The sequence below is a fragment of the Zootoca vivipara genome, chromosome 13 (assembly GCF_965207765.1).
Source record: "Zootoca vivipara chromosome 13, rZooViv2.hap1.1, whole genome shotgun sequence".
Lineage (NCBI taxonomy): Eukaryota > Metazoa > Chordata > Lepidosauria > Squamata > Lacertidae > Zootoca > Zootoca vivipara.
In genome coordinates this window covers 28,380,241-28,405,595 of record NC_142596.1, presented here as the reverse complement: position 1 = coordinate 28,405,595, position 25,355 = coordinate 28,380,241, and the positions used below count along the sequence as shown (strand labels likewise).

At 50.3% G+C, this 25,355-nt stretch overlaps 2 protein-coding genes across 8 annotated transcripts in view; one reads left to right on the top strand and one right to left on the bottom strand.

The window, feature by feature from the left end:
- The first annotated feature begins 9,726 nt into the window (after positions 1-9,726).
- KDM8 (lysine demethylase 8 (putative)) lies at positions 9,727-15,144 on the top strand. The gene is made up of 7 exons (XM_035131702.3): positions 9,727-10,717; positions 11,184-11,344; positions 12,185-12,317; positions 12,722-12,763; positions 13,700-13,849; positions 14,366-14,458; positions 14,737-15,144. The coding sequence occupies exons 1-7, from the start codon at positions 10,199-10,201 to the stop codon at positions 14,899-14,901; spliced, it is 1,263 nt and encodes a 420-aa protein (XP_034987593.2). The 5' UTR covers positions 9,727-10,198; the 3' UTR covers positions 14,902-15,144.
- A 1,115-nt stretch (positions 15,145-16,259) lies between these two features.
- NSMCE1 (NSE1 component of SMC5/6 complex) overlaps positions 16,260-25,355 on the bottom strand; it is a 155,852-nt gene continuing 146,756 nt past the window's right edge. For 3 of the 7 annotated variants that reach the window (XM_088656818.1, XM_088656819.1, XM_035131299.3), the window contains 7 exons: positions 21,191-21,328; positions 19,933-20,054; positions 19,423-19,500; positions 17,869-18,015; positions 17,634-17,750; positions 17,128-17,248; positions 16,260-16,598 (listed from right to left, as the gene is read on the bottom strand). In XM_088656818.1, coding sequence (XP_088512944.1) covers positions 16,507-16,598; positions 17,128-17,248; positions 17,634-17,750; positions 17,869-18,015; positions 19,423-19,500; positions 19,933-20,054; positions 21,191-21,328 — 815 coding nt within the window. In that variant the 3' untranslated portion in view covers positions 16,260-16,506. The other 4 variants (XM_060282856.2, XM_035131298.3, XM_088656820.1 and 1 more) reach the window with 4 other exon arrangements.

The window sequence follows — 25,355 nt, the reverse complement described above, 5'->3', positions numbered from 1 at the left end:
GGGTGAATGTGGAAAGCAGCCATGGTGCTTCTAACATGTGCCAAGACGCACCTCTTGCCCAGTAGCGAGGCACAAAGGTGAGGGGCATGCTGGCAGACACCCACATAGGGACTGCCCTCTCCCTTCCATGTCCCACCATTGCTTGCCAGCCATAACCCCCCCACCAATGTTGCTGTGTCTCATCCTGATGAGGGAGCCTGTTGTGGGGGTGCTTGGATGCACCCCTTCAGAATTTTGCACCCGGGGCAATCGCCCCCCTCACCACCACCATGCTACGCCACTGCTTGCGCTCTTTGCAAAGAGAAAATGCAGCTGCACTGAAGCAATCTGGATCCAGGCCACAACCCCACAGGAGCATGGGATTAACCCTTTCCTGGTGCTCTTCCCCTGTTCGAGCCCAGCGCCTGCCACAAAGTGGCTATTTACTCTCTGGGCATAATGAAAAGGCCTATCCACCCTATAGTAGCCAAATGAGCTACTAGGTGGGAGCAAAACATTGCGGCCAGAGGAAGGAAACTGGCCTGATCCCCAAGGAAAGAAGTGGTCTAAAGAGGCTTCTCAAGGGATCAAAAGCTTGGGAAAGCAGCCAGTAGGCTTTCTCAAAGAAGAGGCCCTAAGATGTGACTAAAGAAGCAGGTGGTCATTCTTTGACTATGTACCCATAATCCCTTTGAAGCACATGGCTTTCCAAAGAATCCTGGGAACTGTAGTTCGTTATGGGTGTTGGGAATGCTAGCTCTGCAGAAGGCAAACAAGATAATTTGGGGGGAAGCCTTGTGCTTAAAATGGATGGTTTGCACATGTCAAAAGCTTCTAGGCATTGAGTTACAGGAGGATCTGTCCTGGAGGGTTAATACAAGGGGGCTTGTGTAGAAGGCACAGCAGAGACTGTATTTTTTGAGAATTTTAAGGAAAAACCATCTTCCACAAAAGCTGCTGCTTGCCTTCTATCACTGTGCCATACAGAGCGTGCTAGCATACGGTTTATGTGTGTGGTACGGAAGCTGTACTTCTCAGGACAGAGCAGGGCTGTGTAGAATTATTAAAACAGCAGAGAGCATTATTGGCTGCTCACTTTCCACCATAGAACAAATCTACACCACCAGGTGCCATAGAAAAGCACTAGACATATCAAGAGATCCAACGCACCCTGGTCACCATTTCTTTGAGCTCCTGCCATCGGGATGGAGATATAGAACAATGCAGGCAAGAACGAGCCGTCTCAGGAACAGTTTCTTCTCTAGAGCGATTTTGGCCTTAAATGGAAAGCCTGGACTTTGAAGTCATCTTATTTTACTTGTTATTTTGTATTATATTTACTGTTTTTTAATTAGGTTTTGTAATTTTGGATTATGCGGAATGCTTTATCTGAGTGGATGTAGCAACCGAGTAATTTCGTTGTTCCCGCAAGGGGACAATGACAATAAAGGTATCTTATTATCTTATCTTATTTATGCATTGTGAAGCCAGCCAGACATGCTCTAAATAGCCCCGAAGTCTGCAATTCATTGTGGATCTGTATCTTCCACATTAAAGCCAGAGAGGAAGTATGGCATTCTGTTTCCTGGGCTTTCAGGAAGCAATAGGGGAGGGGAAAACTGGCTGTGAGAGGCAGTGATCTTCCCTCCCCACTGCAAGAACACCCTGTCTCCAACCCACACATTGCAAAGTGCCAGGAATAATGTCACCTTATCTCGGTTAAAGTTATTCCATCCAGTAATATCGGAGAAATTATGACAATATGTTGTTCTACACGAAAGTACACAACAGAGCTATTTGTACGACCCCAGCAGCTGCCACTCTCCACAGAGCAGATGGCGTGATAAAAACACAATGCAGGGAACAGGTTGATAAAGACATCTCGGTCATTGCAGGCTCCTCACTCAGCTCGCTCCAGAATGACGCTCAGTGGCAAGAACCATGGCGGCTCCAATGCACGGCTGCATCTTCCCTAGCAGGAGCAAGCTGGTTATCAGTGGAAGATCATTCCAGCGCAACTACTAATTTTGCACATATTAGTAATCAATATATTTCAGGGCCTCTCCAGGGAAACTTGAGAGAGCAGCAACCAAATGCATGCACAGCTTCCAGAGCGAGCAACCAAACCTCCAAGCTCCTCTTCCAGTGGGGACAAGGCCAGAGATGGGAAGAAGCTTGTTGTCACACGACCACCAGCCTTCTGCGCCAGTGGTGAGGGAGGGGGAGAGAGAGACCACCAGTCACACATACATGTCCCTAATGCAGGTTGACATTTGACAAGAACATAAGAGCCCTACTGGGTCAGGCCAAAGGGGGTCCTGAACATCCAGTGGCTAACCAGATGCCCCAAAAGGAAACCCACAAGCAGGACCCAAGCATAAGAGCACTCTCTCTTCTGCGGTCTCAAGCAACTCATATTCAGAAGCATTATGGAGGCAGAGCATACTGTAGTTACCATGCCCCCCCTTTGATACTTTGGTTGTCAAACTGGTTAAATGCAGATTGGATTCCTCAAGAGGATTCACAGCTGGTTCGAGAATCTAATTTAAAAATGGCTCCTCTTCAAAGTGGAGGGGGGTTTCCTAGGGGTACCAAATTAGGGCACGGTCATGAGTTTTCAACATGATTTAGATGAAGGGCTGGAGGGAATCCTTGTCAGAGCTGTGAGTGATACAAAACTGGGAGGAATGGCTAACAGCTCAAGAGTCAAGATTAAAACCCAAAATGACCTTGACAGATTGGAAAACTGGGCGAAAACTAACAAAATGAAATTCAACAGAGACAAAGTTCTGTAGGGCAGAGGGTGGGGGTGTCAAATGCACAGGTATAGCACGGAAGATCCCTGGCTTGACAGCAGTTCATATGGAAAGGATGGATCTTGGAATCATAGATGATCCCAAGCTGAAAACAAGCCTGCAGTGTGATAGTTCAAAAAAGGCTAATGCAATTAGAGGCTACACTAAATAGTTTCGAAGGTGCAAGAAGCCAGAGTTGCACTTTATTCTGAACTGGGTCCAGTTCTGGGTGCTGCATTTTAAGGACAGAATTCTGGGGAGGGAAATGAAGAAGGTCAGGTAGAATTTGATTGACCAGTAGAATAAATTTATTGATGGAAAGAGCAGCCTGATAATGGAACCCATTGCCTGGTCAGGGAGTGGAGTCTCCCAGCGGAAGGTCAACCACCATCTCTTGGGTTGCTTTCCCAACTCTATGCCTGCTTTGGCTCTTCCTGTTCCTAACACACTGCAGCTGCTGAGGTGTATTTTGAACTGTCAATAACCTAGTTGAGGCCAGTTCTATCTGTCCAAGATATCTTTAGCAAAAAGAAGTAACCTGCTGGCTTCTGTATTAGTAGAACTTGAAGGCAGGAAGAGTGGGTGAGCACAGCATACAGATGGCAGAGAAGAGGCTTCAGCAAAACAGAAGGATGGAACCGGTGCAGGGCTAGCAATCTGGGCTGCAAGGGGTAGGAGTATTGCAAGCTGAACAGCAAGTGACCCTGTTTTTGCCTGTGAAATGTTGGTAGGATGGGAGAGGGCTCATAGAAATTCTGTGTAGCCCCATCGCTGCTGATTGGTTTTGCTAGTCAACATTCCTGGTAATTTACAAGTCCCTTCCTGGGACTGCATCGATGGGGCATCTGTTGCATTTTTATTACCTCTGGCCTCGGCTTCCGCCTTCCTTCACAGATCAAATAACAGCTTCCTCTCCTTGCTAATTCACACAGCTGGTTATTACTCACCCAGCTCCCGCTATAATCGCCAGGGGAAGAATTATAAATAAATGTGTACAAGCAAACAGATGCTGTCATTTTAAAAATCGATCCATCTCGTAAAAATGCCCCACTTAGGACTGGAGTGGTGAATTGCTGAGCATGTGTCTATGCCATTTTCACAAAGCCCAGAAGCCCTGGCTGGACTCTGGTGATTAATTCAAATTAGGAATGAAAAGGGTGGGGGAGGGGAAGAGAAACCTAGAAGGGCAGGATGGCTGCAGTGCTGGGCCCAGAGCAATAGCTTGGCCTTTCCCCATGAAAGGCATTGCAGGCAGAGCAGAATGTGGTCCTTTACTCAGGCACCAGACCCACAGATCTGGCTCCCCTTTGAAAGGGAGCCAGATCACAGTCCCACTACCTGGAACTAATGTCGACTTTTATTTGGCACTGAAAAGATCAGCAGTCAAGGTCAGTGGCTTAAGAACAAGAACAAAGGCTGCCAGCCCCCCCGCTGTTCATCCCAAGCCCTTCAAAGTGGAAAAATCCTGGCAAAGAAGCTGAAATCCATGGCTGAACACCTGACCCTCTGCACCTGCCTTACATAAGGTTAAGAGCCAGCAGCCACACAGAGAACTCTTAAGAAAGCTAGTTTAAAAATAAGAATCTAGTTTTTAGCTTTTATGGGGTGTGTAATTCAAGGGATGTTCTCCCCATGTGAGCTCTGGGTGGGAGCAAATCACTTCCTGGGGGCTCAGTCCAAGAAGCTCAAGGGGCCTAAAGGACCTGCTGCTTCCACACAAGCCTCCTCTTTATTTAATATAAATATATATAGGCTGCTTTTCACTTCTAGGAAAGTGGTTTCCAACACATTAAAGAGCACCAAGAACAGCCCCACAGTAATAGAATCATAGAATTATAGAGTTGGAAGGGACCGCAAGGGTCATCTAGAACCTTGGTACTGTCAGGAAATGGCTGGGGAATAGGGAAAACTTCACTTGCGGGTGGAAACACCCCACAGCCTGAGCCCAACTAATTTCGGAAGAACATTGCACATGGTAGGGGGACTTGCAACGGAGAAGGACTTACACCCCGAGTGTTGTACCTTTGAAAAGTGTGGTATGGGGTGGAGCTCATCTGACAACCAGTGATCTGGGCTGTTTGTATGGGAACACACAGCCTCTACAATAACCTGGGCCCAATCTGTTAATAGTTTTGTACACCGTGCAAACCACATCACAGGCCCGTCAATGCCCATTGACTTCTATCAAGTTTAGGAACCTCCGTCCAAGATATGCACACAGAACCTTTGCACTCACCACCCAGGCAAGGAAGCTGAAATCCAGCTCATCCTCCACTCTCCTCTTTTTGCACTGAGAAAATGCTCCCTTAGGTGATCGGGCCTATTAAGTGTTTTCTCTAAGCCCTCAGTGTTCAGCCCTGGTTGACTAAACCTTGGCCCACAAGTGCCCAGTTTTGGCTCAGTCTAGGTTGGTTCAGTCATGGGCTGTGTACACACTAATCCATTTGTAGCACAACACTGTTGTTTTGCTTAATCCCAAATTGTCCATGCCTATCCTCAACATGCTGCTTTCAACCTAGATTGTTTCTGGATCCTGGTGACCACAAGGGTGGGTGCAGTTCCTTGGTAAGAGACATGTTTAAATCCTTCCCTGGATAGGCTCTCCCCACCTTTTCCTCCCTGACATGCCCATGGGGAAGGAAGAAGTGGAGGTTGTGATATTGGCAGATGTCACTGGGCAGACACAGATCCACCCCCACCTCATCGCCAGGACGGCCTAAAATTGGTTTCCAAATTGACACACTGCAGGGGGATGCAGAATCCATCAGCAATGAGCTTTTATTTTCAGAAGGAAACCAGTTTCTCAGGAAGTGCTTTTCAGGGGCAAAAAAAATTGCAGTCAATCTGGATTGTGTGCGGATTAAGAAACGATTCCTGGATCCAAGGCCATGTGGAGGAAGCCATAGCAACCCTTCCTGCCTCCCTTCGTTTGCGTTTTTAATGTCTGGTCTGTCAGGGTGAAGGCAGCTCCTCCACCCTGCAGTTTGACATGGAACAGCCCGTCTGCTTGTTGTGTCTCCAGTGCTTTTTTTTTCTTTAAAAAATGTTTAGGGGTACTCTCATTTTGACTCAAGAAAATCACCATTTTGTAGTTCAAATCGGGGGGAAATGAATGCAGTAAATAGACAAAAGTACAAAGATTCACAAAATGTTTAGGGGTATGCGTACCCCTCCATTCCCCCCCCCCAAGGAAAAAAAGCACTGTGTGTCTCCATGCACTGTAGGAAGGAGGGACCATTGTGCCTCTTTCACGGGGGGGGGGGGGCTCGTCTGGTCTAGTAGTTAGTGCAAACTCCACCACTGGACAAATGACTCATTGTTCCTAAATTATAGTTTTATGCTCAGAGTCCTTTTGCAAAGCCTGAAAACCCTTTTCATTTGTACACAAACAGACTAATAGCTAATTCTGCAGCTTTCGGAAAATGGGTAATCAGGCCGTAAGGCCTGGAATGTATTCAAAACATATCCTGTTCAACACTCCCCCCTTTTTCTTTTTTTTAGAAAGAGCTTTAGAAAAAGAATATAAACCCACTTTGTTGGCGAATGACCTGAAGTTGTTTTTCCTGTTAAAAAAAATTGCACCTTTCAAAGATAATTTGTTAATGGCTCACATTTCTAACAGGTTCCGCAAAAATTACCACCAAATATTTCCACACATTTTTATGCAGGAAATGAAGAATGCATTTACTTTTGCATTATTACAGTTATCATATAACACAGGATATGAAAACTAAAACCTCAGACACGTTAAAGCTAATGTCTGTTTATTGAGCTAAGCCCAACGTAGCCCTGTTCCCTGTAAGCACCTGTAAGAGGAAGAGAGGGGTTTATAAATATTTCAAATAAACAAGCGAGCTCACACCTTAAGATGACGTATTAATTAATTAATTTGGAAGTGCCACCCAAACACCCAATTCTGTACATGAAATCACAAAGCCGAATTTAAAGCCTAACCATTTGTAAAGATCAGGGAAGGCCTCCCAGCCTGCACCTCTCGACACCTGGCAAGGCTCAGGAAGACATTTGACTTTGGACTCCAGAACAAGGCAATGCCTAAAAGAATTTGTCAACCATTATTCATAGAGTGAACAGGCAACAGGGGTCCACTATTAAAGCCACACACCTCTTTTGTGACACATTAATATACAGTATACTAAGGGCATGTGGGTGGCGCTGTAGTCTAAACCACAGAGCCTAGGGCAGTGCAGATTTGGTGACAGGCTGTTCCACTACAGAGGTGCAAGAATCTGTTGTGCTAGATTCTGAGGCACACCTTTGTGGAAGATGGAACTGGTTCGCCACGTGTACACCACAGAAGGAACTGCTCCTCCAATCAAGTGGAGATTCCTTGGAGGTGCAAAGCACCAGGATCGTGGAACTGAAAAGCTGTAACATTGTGATGATGTCTGACGTGTTTTTCATTCCAGGTCGAGAAGCCAAGCCGACGCAGTGTGACTGTTCTGTTTCAGGCTGCAAACAGAATGCAACCATCCAGAAGAACGAAAGTGACACTGTGATTATATGATTAGCTTGCTCTTCCTATGTTGTAATGTAAACATGGGGGGGGGGGGAGGTTGGAGAGACAAGTGATGTTATGTATGATAACCCTTTTTTGTCATGCAGGTTGTAAGCATGAGGCTCCCAGATTGCTGATGTCTGACCCGAGGATGGTCAGGTGTGTACCAGTGTTCGAGGGCAAAGCAACGGGGAGGCAATACGGGTATCTCACAGAGGCACCCTCTTGGTAATGGAGATGGTGATGATGACAGTGACAGTGACAAGGCAAACCTGGAAAAAGCCAATATGGCAATGGCTGGATCTGAAATGTGGGTTCCAAAGTCACAGAGCGATACGCTCGGCAAACATAGCACATAAATCATGGCTACATTCTTAGCAAAGTCCTGCTGCATCAGGCCGCTTTGCCCTTCCCTCTATGTAACTTAGGGACTTGGGTTTTACCCCTACCAAAAGATCCATTCTGCAGCTTAGTTCAAGCCGGAACCTTTTTCTGTCCTTATCAGACGGCTACTAATCAAGCCTTCTTCTGACGGCCTTAATTGCCTGGCAAGAACTTCAAACAGTCCAGCCTGCCTAATTTACTTTCACTTTTAGGCAGCCCAGCTACTCACTGCCTCCACACAGCTTTTCTTTTCTCTTCCGTCTCTGAAGAGGCTTGCCTCACACTGCCGGTTCCAGGAGATCACAAACGGGACTAAAATTAGCCCCCGGTGCTTCCTCTGCTGGCACTGGGTCTGTGGCCCCGATCCCTGGGCCCATAACCTTCTGATAGGATCTCTTACACACGAGTAGGACCCTGGCAGAGACACGTGCCCGACTGGCATGTTCCCTCCCTCCTGGTCGATCGTTTGGGAGTTTCAAAAGCTTTCTTCAGCCTGAACATCACAACGACTGATGCAAACTGACATCAGCACCCTTACGGATCCGCAGAGTTTGCGCAGTTGCGTAACAGAACTCAGCAACTCAGCATTTTGGCTAATCTACTTTTATTTACAAATAAACACACACGGAGCATTGCAACATGGCTCCCTCTCTCTAGCATCAGGCAGCAAAGAGAAAGAACGAAGGACAATAGTCCCACTTCAGGAAACACAGTAACAACAAACATCCTGTTTCTGTCACTTCCCACTGTGGAATGAAAACATATACAGTACCATCATGAGATAGACAACAATCCCATGAATACAGACACGGGGAATGAATCTTCAACATCCCCACTGAGAAACCTGGAGCATATCCATGCAACACCGGTTTTTGACAAGTCTCCCTCAGTCCTGACCCTGCATTTCATTGCTGCTCAGATTATTAAGAATAGCCTTTTGTGAATTCAAGGGTCTACTGACTGAGACCAAAGGGTCTCAGCCTCCTGCTCTCACAGCGGCCAACCAACCAGATGCCCCTATGGGAAGCCCAAAAGGAGAACCTGAGCACAAAAGCAGCTCTCATGGATCAAAATTAATTGAAGTGAGCAGCGTGGAAGCCAGTCAAGAGATCCTTGGAGATCTGAACAATGTTGAGGCAAGCTGCTAGTCCTGTTGAGAGTGCAGAATAGGAATGCAGGTATGGCAGAAACTGCACTGCCCAGGCAGTACTTGGCACTGAAGAAACAAGGAAATAAGGCCTCAACACAATGTCCTGGAAAGCCTGGTCTGCTTTCATTATTTTTTCACCATCCCTCCTCAGATGAGCACAGGAGGATGTACTTAAAACATACAAACAAAATACAATAAAATGGAGCGGAAAAGCGTAGTTCAGCAAAAAGATTCTAAACATACGCTGCTAGCCTGCTAATGAATGTGGGGGGGGGGGTGGACTTGGCAGTAGGAGGGGCTCGGGATTTGTCTTCCTCTCTAATTCGGGGCAGGAGCCGAGGAAGGGAGGGCGTTACCTTCGACCCTCTAGCGGGGACGGGGGGGTGGCCGATGCTGAGCCCCGGCAGAACCGCTGCCGTGGGGAGGGGGAGATTTTTGCTACAGGGAGATGCTTCGCTCAGGGCTGCATTGCATCTTTGCTTCGCGTGCACAGGGCACTCAAAGGTGGACTGCACTGCAAGACTGTCGTGCCCGGGCAGCCCTCCCTTGCTCCGCGATGTGGGGGGAATACCGAGGGGCTGCGTTTTCATTTTCAGAGACCGGGGCGAGGGGAGAAATGTTTTAAACGTTACAAATAAGCAAGCGGCCATGAAAATAAGCATGGCTGGACTCCGAGTGGAGCCGCCTCTCCTATAGGTTGGGGAGGACGAGACGCAGGTAGACGCCTGATCTCGGAAGCCACTCTCCCCACGGCTAATCTACACGTTTGCAGTTCTACGGTAAACGAGCGGCCCCTGCTGCGCTTGAGCTTAGAGGCGGAGCATAGGGAAAGAGCGCCCTCGTTGCGCAGGCGCGGGATGCGTGAGAACGCTCCCATAAACTTATGTCGATTTGACTCTGGTGCATCGTACACATTTCTGATTGTTCATCTATGCAGGGGCGTTTTTGTTTCCCGTGGTGCCTGGATTTGCGGCGACGCCGTAAAATTAGCAGTGAACTACACTGCAGGGCTGTTGTAAGAAGCACTTAGAAACATTTGATCGCGGCTTGCGAAATGTGGAACCCGGAAGTCCCACATCCCCAAACCGGGATTGTCTTTATTTCTGTGCTCTAGAGATCCGGCATTGCTCGGCGCAGGCGTGTGGCGGGAGGTGAGAAAGACTGGCCCGGCTTGGAGGCGTCGCCGGCTCTCGCGCAGCAAAGTAGAGCCTCTCTGTCAAGGGGCAGTCTACCTCCAGCGACCCAGCTCCTCTGCCCGCCGGGTGGCATGGAGCTTCCCTGTCTACGGGCAGCCCACCTCTAGTGAGAGGGCTCCTCGTGGCCCCTGAGTGGTTCTCTCGAGTCCTCCCTGCCTCCCTCCCGCCGTTCCCGGCCATGGCTGCTGCTTCGGAGCAGGAAGCACCAACTGCCGCTGCCTGCTGGGCGGCGGTGCGGGCTCTGCTCCCGAGCACGCGGGCCGGGCTGGGGCTGGGATCGCTGGGGCTGGGGGCGGAGGGGGCCCGCGTGGTGCTGCTGCTGGATGCGGCGGCCGCCTTGGTGTACCCGGGCGATGCGGGCGAGGAGTCTCTGGGCTCGGAGAGAGCCCTCCGAGCCTGCCTGGAGCTGGGCGAGCAGGTCTGCGACTACTCTTGGGAGCGGCTGCACGTGGGGCCATGGCGGGCAGTGAGCGCGGCGTGGCGGCGGGCGTGGGCGCTGGGCTGCCTCTTCCGCGTGCTGAGCCTGTGCCGGGCACGAGGGGCCAGTCGGGAGGCGCTGCGCCTCTGCGACCTGAGCCTACTGCTCGGCACGCCTGTCCTGGACGACGTCATGGGCAGGCTCGTCGCCGTCCTCCAGCAGCACCTGCCACCCGAGGAGCCAGCAGAGAGAGCCAGCGCCGGAGCACCCCCGAGGAAGGTACCATCTTGCAAAGGGGCCCCTTCGCCCGCCCCCTTCCCGTTTGCAAGAACAGCTCCCCTCTCCAGCCTTCATAATCAAAGGCGAGCCTCGCTGCAGCTGGATCAAGCAAAAGGCGAGCCCGTCTATTGCAGCCTCCTGTTTTTGCAGGATGGCCAGCTGGCGGGTGCCCCAATCGGGTGCCCCAAAGGGAAGCCCCCACTCCCTCACAAGCAGCACCCCAGCTCAAGATCAACCCCCTTCTGTGGTCTCCAGCAACTGGTACTCAGAAGCATTGCTGCCTCCCGCACAGCAGAGCCCCTTTCATGGCCAGCGATGGCCTTTTCCCTTGGCACACTTCAAGGACTGAAGCAGATTTAGCCTTCCTTTTGCCAGTGTGTGCAGGGGCGGAGGGGCCAACCCACACTGAGCCCCCTGCCAGTGAAACAAGAAGCAGAACTATGGTAACCATAGCTCCTTGTTGCAGAAAATCCGGACGGACTTCACCCCTGCTATAGCCCCAGAAACTGCTGTCCCTCAGCTTCTCTGCCCATCGCTGGAACATTTCCGGGACAGTTACCTAACCCCTCAAAAGCCAGTGGTCTTGGAGGGGGTTGTGGACCACTGGCCCTGCCTGAGAAAGTGGAGGTGAGGGCAAGAGAGCAGGCTGCCTCCACAGCAGGGAAAGGTTTGCCCCAATGGAGGCAGCATCTGCTGCCAAATTACTGGGTGTGGGGCTGGAAGGGCTCCTGACATCATGCATCCTCTCCAGTTTGTCTTCTGTAAGAGGATGCTCTCTCTGCCCCTGAGCTAAAGGCAAGCCGCCTGTTTTGGGCCTGCGTTCTGTACTGCTGGAACTGCAGGGCTTGATTTTTTTCCTGTTTAGCTTTTGGCTCCCATAATATTTGCCCTGGCAAACCTGACTGTGAAATTCCAGGTGGTGCACAGAGGAGTGGATCAGAACTGTTGCTATCAGGAAAACACAGCAAAGGATTGGAAATGACACCAGCCTCACCTTTCCCTCTGCCGGCTTGCCATTCAGCTCAAAGTTGCTCTAAGGGAGGCATCCCCAAACTGCGGCCCTCCAGATGTTTTGGACTACAATTCCCATCATGCCTGACCACTGGTCCTGTTAGCTAGGGATCGTGGGAGTTGTAGGCCAAAGCATCTGGAGGGCCGCAGTTTGGGGATGCCTGCTCTAAGGGATGGCAGATATCCCAAGGTATATAATCACAGGCAGATTGTAACAAAAGTAACTTCGTCTGTGAGTTACTAGATGGTGCTCTCAGGCAGCCAGGCCACATACTCAAAAAATACACAAAGTGTTGCAAGTTCCCACTGGCACTTCCCCCATGTTGGAGAGGGGGGGGAAACAAGAAGCTGTAAGCAGCTCTGCCTGAGGAAGATGGAACAGGGCCTTTGGAAACAGGGTGGGCACAGAGAGAGAGAGAGAGCGCCCTGCCATTGGTTGTTCTTCGTTTGTTGCAGCGTGAGCTACATCCGCCAGGTGGCCGGCAGCCGCACAGTCCCTGTGGAGCTTGGATCGCGCTACACAGATGAGGAGTGGTCCCAGACCCTCATGACCGTGGATGACTTCATCAGACAGTATATTGAGAATGAGGTCTGGATCTTCTCCCTCCCACAAAACAGCCTGGCTGGGAAGAGCAGGACAAATTATGCTGGGTTGAGTTTGAGTTAACTCCATTGTTGTATTCTGCCCTGGGAACCCAGCAAGCAGGAAAGGCACCTCCTTAAATATTAGCGAAGACTTATTTATGTGAGCATCTGTCAGCCTTTGAGTAACATGGAAGGCTACAATGAGACTGGGAAAGGGAGGGCAGGCCTGGCAGAGCTCCTTGGGCTGGGGAGCAGGGAGCTGACCCTTTGAGAGTGTTAGAGTTTGTGGGGTGGGGCTCTGGACTCCCCACCAAATTGTTTGCTGCTGTTCGGTTGACTTTTCTGTATACTGTATAGAGGATTTCCACTCACTCCTCCCTCTCTCTTTTTCCTTCCTTCAATTTGCAGGACCACAAGGGATACCTTGCTCAGCACCAGCTCTTTGACCAGGTAAACCAAAGGATGGTTCTTCTAGTTCCTATTTCATGGGAGGAAACAGATGCCAGGTTCACCAGAACGCAGTTAATTACCCACCCCCAAAATTTCATATCTGGGAATGATCCAAAGTGCCACCCACGCCATTCAGAGAAGCATTTCTCTGGAAACTTCACCCCAGGCATCATCCACAGTCCATGGGAAGAGGCACATGGGCCAAACAGGTTTCAGAGATGCATGCAAAGGGCTGCAAGCATCACAGTAGGCCTCTCCTCTCATAGGTGTCCAATCCACCTGGTGGGAAAACTCCTTCCTGACTCTAAGTGGGCTGTCTGCCAAAACCCACTGAGTCACTTCTAGCTAATCAAACACATGTTGTTTAATGCCAGCCAACATCCTGTTGCCAGCTGTTCTCCTGATGTCCTGAACCCAAGATTGTATAGAACAGCCTTCCTTCCCCCCCCCCCCCGGGCTTGGCCCCAGCAGAGAATCCCCATAACAATTAATGCTGGAACATAGGGAGACCTTGTTTGGTTTGGATGCTGTCCCTTCGCCACCCACAACAGTAAAGAGAGCCTTTGCTGAGGTGCAAGATCAGGCCTTTTCTGTGCTCTGACCCATCTTGCCCCTTCCTTGATAGCTGCCTCCTGGCACTTTGCAAAGCCTCTTCCCTTTTCTGCAGGCATTTGCTTTGCCCAAGTGGTTGATGCCACAAACTCCGCCTTTTTCAGTTTCCATCCTTTGCCTCACCATCTCTTATCTTGTGATCTCGTTTTAATGGTTGCCGTGAGCCATCTTTGGATTAATTAATTAATTAATTAATTTGCCACTCTTCATCCAAAGATCACAAATAAAATAGACGGCCGGTTATAAATGATTTAAATAAATGTCAAGCTAGTGTACGATGAGAACCTCTTTCCCCGCTTTCCTTCCTAACCAATTTGCTGCCAGATCCCAGAGTTGAAGCTGGATATTGGCATCCCTGACTATTGCTGCCTGGGTGAAGGAGACGAAGAGGACATCACTGTCAACGCCTGGTTTGGTCCACCAGGGACTGTCTCCCCTCTGCATCAGGACCCGCAGCAGAACTTCTTAGTCCAGGTAGGGCCTCCGTGACAGCCTGCGGTGCGGGGGGGGGGGGGGTAAGGAGGGCAGTTACCAATCAAGGGCAGGACTTCTGTATCCTCCTGCCTTTCAAGGGAGGTTGCTTCCTGCTCTATGGGTGGCAGCAACAACAGTCACCAGAGGAAGCTTCCCTCTAGAAGTTGCCCAGGGAAGGCTGTCTGCAGCCAGAGATCCTAGCTTGGGATGATGATGGCGATGGGCTCCCTGGCTCAGCTGGACTGAGATGCTGATGGGCTGTCAAGGAGAGGAGCAGAGAGGGAGTACTGAGAACTGAACTTGGAAAGGAAGGCACTGGGGCAGGGGAAAGTGGTTATTGTTAGCCTGCAAACTTTGGACGGGGATGTTTGTGCTTCTCTTTCTGCAAATGAGGATGGCAAGAAGCTGATCAGTCCCCATTTGCAGAAACCCTGTGTGTCACTCTTGGACACTGAATGCTAGTTAGAAAAGTTGAGCTCGGATTATTGACAAATTCTTCAACGTTCCTTCCTCCAGGTAATGGGACGGAAATATGTCCGTCTGTATTCTCCTCAGGAATCTGAAAACCTTTATCCACATGAAGGACACCTCCTTCACAACACCAGCCAGGTGGGCACCCAGCAAAGCCTGTCCCTCATAATGGGGGCTGAATTATTCTATGAAGCAAATCATGAAGTTGGCCCCCGTATCCTAGTTCCCATCCCCAACTGCAGCCAAGCTCCAACATTCACCTCTTCCTCTTCTTCCTCTTACCTGCTTCCCTCCACATCCTGCCCCTCTCCTGTCACCTAAATTGTAATCCTCTTGGGGCAAAGAATGAGACAGCCGTGGATAGCCCTGTCTGAATTATATTAAGAATTATATTAAGTTTTCTCTTTCATTTCCAGGTGGATGTGGAAGACCCTGACTTGGTGAAATTCCCCAACTTCAAAGCAGCTGCATTTCAAGATTGCATCTTGAGCCCTGGAGAAATTCTGTTCATCCCAGTTAGCTACTGGCACTATGTGCGGTCCCTGGACACAAGTTTCTCTGTCAGCTTCTGGTGGTCGTAGCGTCTGCTGGGAGCAGGGGAGGGCTCTTCTGCTCAGGGACTTCAGGCAAGATGAAGGAAGGAACTGCCAGGAAGCGGCAAGGACTGTGACACACAGTTCAACGGCTGTGGCTGAGGATCAAGGGCATCAAAGACAGTGTTTTCTGAAGGGGCTAAAGCAGTGGCTTGTCCCTCTTTGGGTTTTGTTAAAAAGGGCTCTCTTAACTTTTCTCAGAAGACAGAATACAAATTAATATTTAAATTATGTATTGTCAATTGAATTGCTTTTGCTGATCTAGGACAACCTGCTTGGTCAAAGGAGACAGAAAACTCACCATTTTGATTCTATTTTCTTGGTGGAGGCTCTAATAGAACTGATGCACTCATGACTAGAGCCCCTGCAATACATGTTGGGGAAAAGGTTTCCTGCACTGCAGGTTGGACTAGATGACTCTTGGGATCCCTTCCAACTCTACAATTCTGATTCTATATTGCTTTACAAAGGGCTCAGATCTTGTGCAAGATGGGCAAAGAAGTCCTTAGTCATTGTGGAGGGAAGTCTCTCTGTAGATTCATAATGCCCTCGGCAATCCTACAAACGCGAGGAGGGTAAAGCTACAGAAATAACAAGCAGGAATTGGGATTTCTTTAAATTTGGGGTTGGGGGATGCAAAAGTACCTGTTTTCCACGCAGAAAGTCCAGAGTTCAAACTCTGCCCTCTGAAAGCAGGGCTAGGAACAACCCCTGCTGGAGACTCTGCTGCCTGTCACAAGTGTTGCTCTGGCATGGCCTGAGGCAGCATCCTTAGTTCATGAGAACATAAGAGCCTTCTGGATCAGGCCAGTATCCCATCTAGCGCATCATCCTGTTCTCATAGTGGCTGACCAGACATCTGAATGGGAAACCTGCAAGCAGGACCCAAGGACAAGAGCAACCCCCCCCCCCCCGTGCCTGCCAGCTACTGATTTTTAGAAGCATTGCTGCCACAAACTCTGGAGAGAGAGAGCCTAGCCATCCTGGCTAGTAGCCGTTGGTGACCCCCTTCGTGAATTTAGTCCTGTTTTAGAGCCATCTAGGTTGCTGGCCATCACTGGCGCCTGCAGGAGAGTTTTAACTGTTGCATGAAGCAGTTCATCCTTTTCTCTGTCCTGAATCCTGCAACATTCAGCTTCTTGAGATGCTCACAAGTTATGATGGTCTGAGAGGGTTACGTTATCCTTCAAAAACAGAAAGATACCGAGGACAGCTTCGGGAAGGAGCAGAGTTGAGGCCCAGTCACCCTCATAAGACCTTTAAAAGCTTTGCTAAATATACGGTCATGCAGTTTCCAGGAAAAGTATTGTATGTTGTTACATGTGCTTTCAGAGCTTGAAAAGAAATGAAACCCCTGTATTTTTTTATTTTAAAAAAGCTTTACATAAATAGTAAAAAAAAGAAAGAAAAATTGTGAGACAGGTTGGATCCTGAGGAAAAAATATATATCACAAGATATGTATTTCAGACACTTAAATTACGCAAATATAGAACAGCTGTGCCAGGAAGGCAAGGGGGCCCAAGTGGACCTGCCCACTCCAGCTCAGTAACAGCTGCTTGTCTGTACTTCTCCAACAAGGGCTTGGAGAACTCTTACTGCCGCCTCTGGGCCATTGGGGAGGCCACACTCCTCCGGGTCTCCTGTGGGGTGCTTGAGAGCCGAGAAGGTCCTGGTAGATTGATCTCTGTGGTGGAGATGGAAAAATACAAAATGGGCTGAATAAGAGTTTTATTACCTTACCGTGGCTTTTGGGACCTTCCCACCTCCACTTTCACCCTCACCCCATTTATGTACCAGTTTCTGACAGGCAGAACTTTGTTGGCCAAAAGAGAGCCCGACCCACCAGAGATCCTTTTCCCTCCCAGCCTGAGCCACAGGGCAAGGAATAGAATCCATCAAATAAGATGGAATCTGGCTCTAGTTTGCTAGCTGCTTCCGGGAGGGTGGGCTTTCCGTGAACTTTGAGAGGGGGTCTGCTAGAAATCTGGAGGAATACATTCTACACAAATGAGCCTCCCTTTATCTTGTATGGAAGAGGTCTACCGCTTCCACGAAATCTGCCAGTTCACTAAAGCAAAGAAGTCCTTGGGTCAATCCCAGAATGTCCTGAAAGGCAGACTGTGGACCAGAAGGAGAGCAGGCTGCTGTCTACCCCCACCCCTGGCACAAAATTGGTCATGTTTCTCCGGGGAGGCACTCTTCAGGGGTGTTACCTGGAATCTGGTGCGGCCAGAACTGCTTGCAGTTAGGGCAACGAGGTTCCCTTTGGGCTTGGAAATATTTGGCGAGGCAAGGCAAGTGCATGGCGATTCCACAGTCCTCACAGACTTGGCTCTGAAAGGGGAAAGCTCTTGTGAATGGGAGGCAGACGGCCTTTGTAAGATGATCAGCTCACAGCATGAGCCCTGGGCAACTAGAGGGACTGATGGTAGGAGGGGAAGGCAGAGGATGGCTACATTCAAACAAAGGGACTCTAGAAAAGATCAGGGGGAGGGCAAGGAGTGATGCTCAGCTGAGGTGTCTGGGGCTGAGCAAGAAGCAAGGCTCCTGGAGGAAAGACCAAGGGTGGTGAACACTTTCTCCTGATCAGCCTCTCCACAAGGCTGGTTTTAAGCTGCAGGGGAGGTGGCACCGCACAGGGGGACTCCCAACCGCTGCTCCCCCATCCCCAAGCCTTGACCACCCCACATACACCACCAGCTGACGTGGGCCTCCTGACCTGGATGGAGAGGCTGTGGCAGACGTGGCACTTGCGGGCACAGTCCTGGTAGTGGCGGAGGATGTACTGTTCCAGCTCCAGGACGCAGCGCAGGTGCAAAGTGTACTCTCCCTCTTTCTGCAAGAGAGCAGAGGCCCAGTTACGCCCCTTGTGGCTCAACCGCCCCCACATCAAAGGAAGGCAAGGGGGCCAAAGTGGACATGCCCACTCCAGCTCCCCACCCACATTCTCCTACCTCGGAGAGCCACTTATCCTGCACCAGGCGCTGAAGTACTTGCTCAGCCTCCATCTTCTTCATCTTCTTTGGCTTCAGCTGGTCGGCCAAGTTCAGGATCTCCGTGGAGGAAGCAAAGCCATTGCTAGACAGCACAATCAGATCCATCTGCAGATGGAAAAACCCTTTCCTAAGTGAGCAAAGGACATCGCAGGGGCCACGTCCTTCTGGCCAGCCAGCAGATGGATAGTGGACTCCTGACTTCGTATTTTATTAAGCCAGTGCTTCTCTCATTTTTTAGGCAAAAAGGTGCCGTTACTCACCATGAAGTTGTTACAGTAAGTACCACACTTTTAACATGGGGGAAGGGTGTCGGTATTGTGAACCCCCAGAAAAAAAAACACTGCATTAAGCACATTGGATGCAGAGGGCTGGGCCACCTTCCGTGCTGCATTTCACCCTCCCAAGACCCGTGAGATTCCCAAATCATGGACAGGCTGGAGAGCAGAGGCCAAGTCCAGAAAGTGAGTCTCCCAAGGCTACTGGGGGGCACTGAATCTGGGCCACTTAGGAGGCTGGCCAGCAGGTAGGCAGGCAGCAATCTGCTACAGATTCAGCCACGTTTGCCACACCCAGGCGTTCAGGTGCACCTAGGTCAGTCCTTCCTACTAACCACGTATTTGTGTTCCACTCCCACAGACCTTGCACAGGGAAGCCTTTTAGGGAAGCACCATGGTTTGGGTCTCTCTCCTCAGGAAATAGCACTAGTGAAAGGAGGAAATTTCTAGGGGTGGCACCTCCTGGCTCCAGGAGAGGGTAACTCCTCCCTCAGGGGAGACTTCCTGCCATCTCCCATGGACATCATAGAAAGTTGCCTTACATCAAGCCAGGCCCATGTGTCCAGCTAGCTTAGTATTGCCTGCACTGACTGGCAGCAATGACTCTCCAGAGTCTTAGGCAGGGAGTCTTCCCTAGCTCTACCTGGAGATGCCATTGAGTGGTTGAACATGGGACGTTCTGCATGCCAAGCAAGTGCTCCGCCACGGAGCTGCAATGGCCCTTGCCATACTCAATCCTCACCCTGCCTTCAGCAAGAGAGGTTTTTCTCCTGGTTCTGTACCACAGCCAGTGGATTCCAGGCATCACATCTACGGCCTTTGACTTCTCCTCCCGCACCAGACTGAGTGGAGAGGCCAAAAAGAGGAGCAGCACCCAAAACATGCCTACAACTTGCTCAAGTCAGTGCGATGGGAGCCTCCACCTTCCTGCTTCACATCAGGCCATGGAAACAGAGGCAGCCACGAAGGAGATGAAGCCCATTTCGAGTCAGGAGGGCTGAGCCAACAGCCTCACCTGGTGCAGGAAGTGGACTGAGGAGCACTTGATGCCAGATCAAGAAGGGATGGCGCTGCCCATGCAGGTGGTTAGCAGGAATCAAGCCCCACACCACCCTACCCACAAGACCCCAAGGGACTCCAGTTGAATCCCTCCACTGGGAGTTCTATTACTCAGTTCTTTAGTGCCGGGGTGCCAAACTACCCAAGGCTCCCACCCTCATTAGGTTTCCATGCTTACTGTCTTCTTGAACAATTCCAGCTCATTTTCAGAGTAGTCGCTTGCCATTAGGGTGACCTCATTTTCAGCCAGGTTCACCTGGGGGAGAAAGCAAGTGTGATAAAGGAGACACCAGGCAGCCTCTGAGCTCCTAGCCAAGAGGATTCTTTGACACTGTCTCCCTGGCAGCCACAGCCCAGACATGGCTGGTCCCTCCCATGGGCAAAGCTTCTTCAAAGGAGGCAAGAACCAAGCCTCACCTCACTGCACCAGGAATCCCCTTGCTGGGCTCCTTTTTTTATTCCTGCAGCTATTGGCTCATCTCAGTTCCTGTAGAAGAGCCTCCAGCCTCTGGAGCAGTCCTGCCACCATCCAGCAAGGGTGTAGAATGAGGAGTAGGGTGTGCCTCTTGGATTCCTTGTCAGGGGGACACTGTGATCCAGCAGCAGAATGCGACTCTCCCCAGATCCCACCTTTCCCAATTTCAAATTACAAGGGAAAGACACCAGGTGACAGCAAACCCTGCCTTACCAAAGCATAATATGTTCTCCCATTTTCTTCCGATACTCCTTTCCTGATCTCCAAAGACAAAGACTGCAGCTGAACATTCAAAGTGTTGATGAAGTCATCCAGTTTATCAGGCGCATAATAGACTGTGCAGGAGGGAAGAAAAAGAGAGGAGAGAATATAAGGAAAAGGAGAGCAGTCGCAAAACAAGTTCACAATTTCCACTGATTTCTACGGGAACATTTCTAATCCGTTTTTGTCCAATCTCTCTCCCCACCCCATCCATGTTTTCTTCCTGAAATGGCTGCAGCCGACCAGCAAAGGAAAAACTGATTTTTCCTCTCCTTCTCCCCCACCCTCCCTCGTTTGTGGCTGAAAATGGCTGTCGCTGACCAGCAAAGCACAAACAAGTAAGGAAGCAAGGAAGTGGGCAAACTTTGGCGCTTTGGATATATGAATCTGAGGTGTGTATAGTGAGGCTTGGGTACTAACTCCTCATGTTTGGATAAGTGAATTTTTGCATAGCAAGTGTTGGGCAACAGGACCTGCATGCATATTTCTTAGTCGCCGTCCCCCCCCCCCCAAATGTACAGTAATTCAAAATCACTTTTTTAAAAAATCACTTTTTAAAACTACCATCTCTCTAGGGTTCAGCTGCTCTTGCTTTTACTTGCTTTTAAAGAAACAAAACGCCCCCCCCACCCGCCCACCCAAACACCTGTGGCTGCTAACTCTTGGAGACACAGGAGAGGGTGGAAAGGGGGCACTGCCAGGCCCTGAGAGGCTCTTCATTACACACACAGAGGGAGGGAGGGTCCCCTTCAGGCTCCCTTTCCTGACTCAGTTCTGAAGCGGGCACTGATCCAGGTGAAAGAAGCCCCTGGAGCCCTGGAAAGGAAGAAAGGTTGTGGATCCTTTCGTTGACAAATTACACACACCCACACCCACAGCCTGTGCTCTACACCTGAGCATCGCATACACAGCTGACTTTTTGCGCTGAACTCAGCAGAAGATGGAACGGAAAGATGGGGCTGCTTAAGAGCACACAGGAGAGCGTGATGGTGGAGGGGAATGCCATAATGCCACCACCACCTTCTCTGCTCAGCTTGTCAAAGAGCAGAAAAGGATCAAACGTGGGGAGAGGGGCTGAGTCTTAAGATTACTTAGCACAGTTTTTACTTACACACACAACCCTTCCTGCCTACTTTTCCCCTCCTGAGGACTAATCTGCTACCCAACCCTCTATGAATCTCTGCCAGTGGAGTCGTTCCCCCCCACTCACCCTTGTGCAGCTGACAGTACAACTGGTGCAGCTTTGCAGCTTCGGGCCTCTCCACAAAGCCAAGAGTTAGGAAAGCCTGCAGAAACTGGCGGTGAGCATCATTCATCTGAGTGGCCATGGCCAGGGCCAAGTTTAGGGCTGCAGGACGGAGAAAAACAGCTAGATAACAGGGCTGTGAACAGCACTCCTGCCCCCCTCTTCCTCTCCCTCCTCCTGGGGATCCTTTTGGTCTCATCCAGCAGGCTCCCCAACAAGCTCACTGTGAATGGCTTTTTTTTATTTCTCAAGTTTGTATACTGCCCTTACTCTGTACATCTCAGGCAAGATAAAAAAATAAAATACGCCATAAAAACAAGAGCAAAATAAATCACAAACCCCAAACCCCATCACAGCTTCCTTGACACGAAACAATTGCTACGTTCACTTTTATGGGGTTGCTTTTAAATAATTTTAAAAAAATGTATTTTGGGTCTCCTTTGCTGACGGCTTAGAGGGGGCTCCTCTGCAAATGTCGGGGGGGGGGCTTCCAGCCTTGCAACTTCTTCATCTTTTTGGCGATCACTCGTAGCCGAGTAAGATTGTCCTGGCATTCTGCCCCGCCACGCCTGGGGTTGTTGCTGCTGCTGCAGCTGCCCAATTTCCGGTGTGTCGGCCCCTGTCAGGGAGGGAGGGGGCGCCGCCGCCTTTCCCAGAACCCGCCCCCCGCAAGCCACTTGGCCTTCCTGACGAGCGCGAACACACGTGAATCCCGCGCGTGAGACGCTGCCAACCTTGGCTGAGGATGACCCGGAAAGAAGCCTCGGAGCGTGGGCAGAATGCAAACCACTCGGGGAGAAATGAACAGGGAAGCGGGTAGGCGAGCGCGCCTGTTCCTCTCGCTGCCGCTCACCTAGCGGAGGACGAGAGCCGAAGAACAGGAGCCGCTGGCTGAGAAAAGAATCCGCGGGAGAAAAGAACTTCCGACATAATGGCCACGCCCTCTAGGAGCTCTTAGCCAATGAGCGTTGTCACAGCCCGGATTGACGTTTGGAGCGGGGAGAAGTGCAAGGCCTCAAGATAACAAATTTCAGAGGGGGACGCTCATTGTTTTTAGAAGGAGCGTCCTGGTTCATTTAGGGGTTTTTTGGGGGGGTATTGCTGTCCGCCCCTTAAGGACGTGGGGTGGTATCAGACACTCAGAATTTCAGTATAACTCTGAATGGTCACAGTTCCACCTTTAGAGGAAAAGTCACTGCAAAGTCAAGGCTCAGGCTTATTTTCCCTCACATTTATTGTACTGTATTTTTTTAAAAAACCGCCCAGCTGATGTAAATACTGCCCAGCCATTATACACGCATTGTGCCCGGTACATTTCCGAGCACAATTCAAAGTGTTGGTTGGTGCTGACCTTTAAAGCCCTAAACGGCCTCGGCCCAGTTTACCTGAAGGAGCGTCTCCACCCCCATCATTCAGCTCTGAGGGCCTTCTGGCAGTTCCCTCACTGTGAGAAGTGAAGATACAACATAGGTGCCGACTCCCCGGGGCTCTGGGTGCCTGAGCACCCGCAAAATTCCCCATGAAGGGGCCAGGCACCCACAAATTGTGGGACCAGGGCCATGCATGTTGCATGGCACCCATAGTTGTGGGGCTAAGCTGGCACTCCTGGGTTACAAGGAACCAGGCAGAGGGCCTCTTCAGTAGTGGCACCCACCCTGTGGAACACGCTCCATCAGGTGTCAAGGAAATAAAGAACCATGGGAATTTTAGAAAGCAGACCCGTATAGGGAAGTTTTTAATGTTGGATGTTTTATTATGCTTTTATAATTGTTAGAAGCAACTCAGAGTGGCTGGGGCAACCATAAAATTATTCTTATTATTAAGTGACATTGTGGCTGAAAAAATGGAGGTTCCATGCACTCGTATTGGTGAGTGAATGTGTGTGTGAGAGAGAGCACTGCAATGTGGCCCAAGTTTTGCTATCCAGGCTCCTGAAGCATTGAATTGCTTGTTTGAGGAAAATGCAGTCAAACAAAGGGGAGTCTCTAAATTGTACAGTGGTAGTAACTTAGCAGAGGACAATCAGCTTTCTCGCCTGAGGTGGCTAGGAGAGAAAGAGGGCGACTTGTGCATGAGGGGGATTTGATCAGAAAATCACCATCCCACACTCCTCCATCTCTCAAAAAGCTCTAGAAACCCGCTCTATGGCTGTTATATTCTGTTGGGAGTTGCTCTGCCTACTGATCTGAAATAAAAGGTTCCTAAGTTTAAAACCAGCTCTGTCCACATTCAGAGGTGCTATACATTGAATTGCTGCTGCTGTGCCCCAGGCAGCAAAATCCCTGGGCTCTGCCTCCCCACAGAAACGGCCAGGCGGCATTTGCGGCAGGCACAGCAAAGCAAAGAGAAGCGGAAAGCCACATGGAAAGGGGGTCCTGGAATCATAGAATCATAGAGTTGGAAGAGACCACAAGGGCCATCCAGTCCACCCCCCTGCCAAGCAGGAAACAGCATCAAAGCATTCCCGACATATGGCCGTCAAGCCTCCCACTTAAAGACCTCCAAAGAAGGAGACTCCATCACACTCCTTGGCAGCAAATCGCACTGCCGAACAGCTCTTACTGTCAAGAAGTTATTCCTAATGTTTAGGTGGAATCTTCTTTCTTGTAGCTTGAATTCATTGCTCTGTGTCCGCTTCCCTGGAGCAGCAGAAAACAACCTTTCACCCTCTTCTATATGACATCCTTTTACATACTGAATTTGAACATGGCTATCATATCACCCCTTAACCTTCTCTTCTCCAGGCTAAACATACCCAGCTCCCTAAGCCGTTCCTCATAAGGCATTGTTTCCAGGCCTTGGAGTAGTGGTGAGTGTTTGGGGGCCCTAGCATCTGAGCCCCCTTGGCCCCTTGGCCCTCCCAGCTACTCATAGAAGCCGAAGGCCTGAAGGGCAGGACAAGTGGTTGGCCACAGCTGGGCGACTGGCCAATGTCTCGTGGCTTCTGCCTGTTGGATGCTGGATGTGACTGTTGCAAAGGGGCTGGGCCTTGCTCTCAGTTGGGCCTTGAATAAGAGGGGGCTCCCTAATCCCTTTGCACAGGTAAGCGGGTGGCGTTCTGTAGTGAAGATCGTTCTAGGGTTCAGCTGAGCCTGCAGAGCCCCCATTGCCTGTGGCACGCATCTGGAGGGGACCAACAGGCTTTCAAAAGACATTAACATTGTCTCTTCCCAGCAGGGCCAGGCACATTCCATCACCAGATCTCCGGATGGCCAACGGCAGGATGGGCTTCGGGGGGCCCCGGAGGCCTTGCCTCCTCCTCTCCGTCTTCCTCGCCTGCTTCCTTTGGCACAGTAAGTCTCCGTGGAGGAAAGCTGCTTCCCTCTGCGAGAGGGCAGCCGGGCAGCCAGCCGGACAGAGAGCAAGGCCAGGAGGGGCGGTGGGGATTTTCCTACCAGGTTTCAGCTGCCTGGAAGATTTCCAAGGCTTGGACAGGTTGAAATGGGCTGAGGCTGCTTTGGGTCAGGTTTCCAGGAGGCCTGCTTTTCTGGTATTGTTGGGGGTGGTGTGGGAGTGAGTTAAGACTTTTTGCTGGGTCTGGGTTGCTCTGGGTTTTATGACTGCATGGTGGAAGCCACCTTTGGAGACTCATTGCCCTGAAAGCAGCTTTTGAAACTCTGCAATAAGCCAGAAACCCACCATCTGACCCTATTTCTCCCCCTCTCTATAAGCGGGCTGCATTCCTCTCACCACCATCAGCATACGTCCAGCCATAGTAATTGGGTGTGCGGGGGGGGGGGGCAATGACTTGGGGTCTTAAGTTGCATTATCCACATTATCTACACGGACTGGCAGGACTTTAGCTGTCATTTCTGCACTGCAGACAAAGGGGGTAGGTGACGTCACTAGCAGCAACCCTACAGTTCTGTGATTCTATGAATTTTCTTCAGTTCATGGGTGCTCCATCTGTCTCCCCACTGTTTGCGTCAGGAGATCCTTCCTACTTCTCTTTAGTAGTGCAACCGTATAATTTTTCCGGTACTGTATATTGGGCAGATGTTGTTCTTTCCACCTCCCTCCTTAACAGGCGAACTCATTGGGGGCGTCCAAGGAAGCTAGATTTTGGGAGACAAAGCAAGGTCTTCCCCACACATTTAAAACATTATGGTACTCACTTCCACAAGTGATG

What these genes read in the sequence shown, in the direction of transcription:
- KDM8 (XM_035131702.3), top strand. Translation starts at nt 10,199, where the DNA reads ATGGCTGCTGCTTCGGAGCAGGAAGCACCAACTGCCGCTGCCTGCTGG. An exon ending in CCCTGCCTGAGAAAGTGGAG is followed by an intron (nt 11,345 to 12,184) that starts GTGAGGGCAAGA and finishes CGTTTGTTGCAG; the next exon opens with CGTGAGCTACATCCGCCAGG. An exon ending in TCCTTCACAACACCAGCCAG is followed by an intron (nt 14,459 to 14,736) that starts GTGGGCACCCAG and finishes TTTCATTTCCAG; the next exon opens with GTGGATGTGGAAGACCCTGA.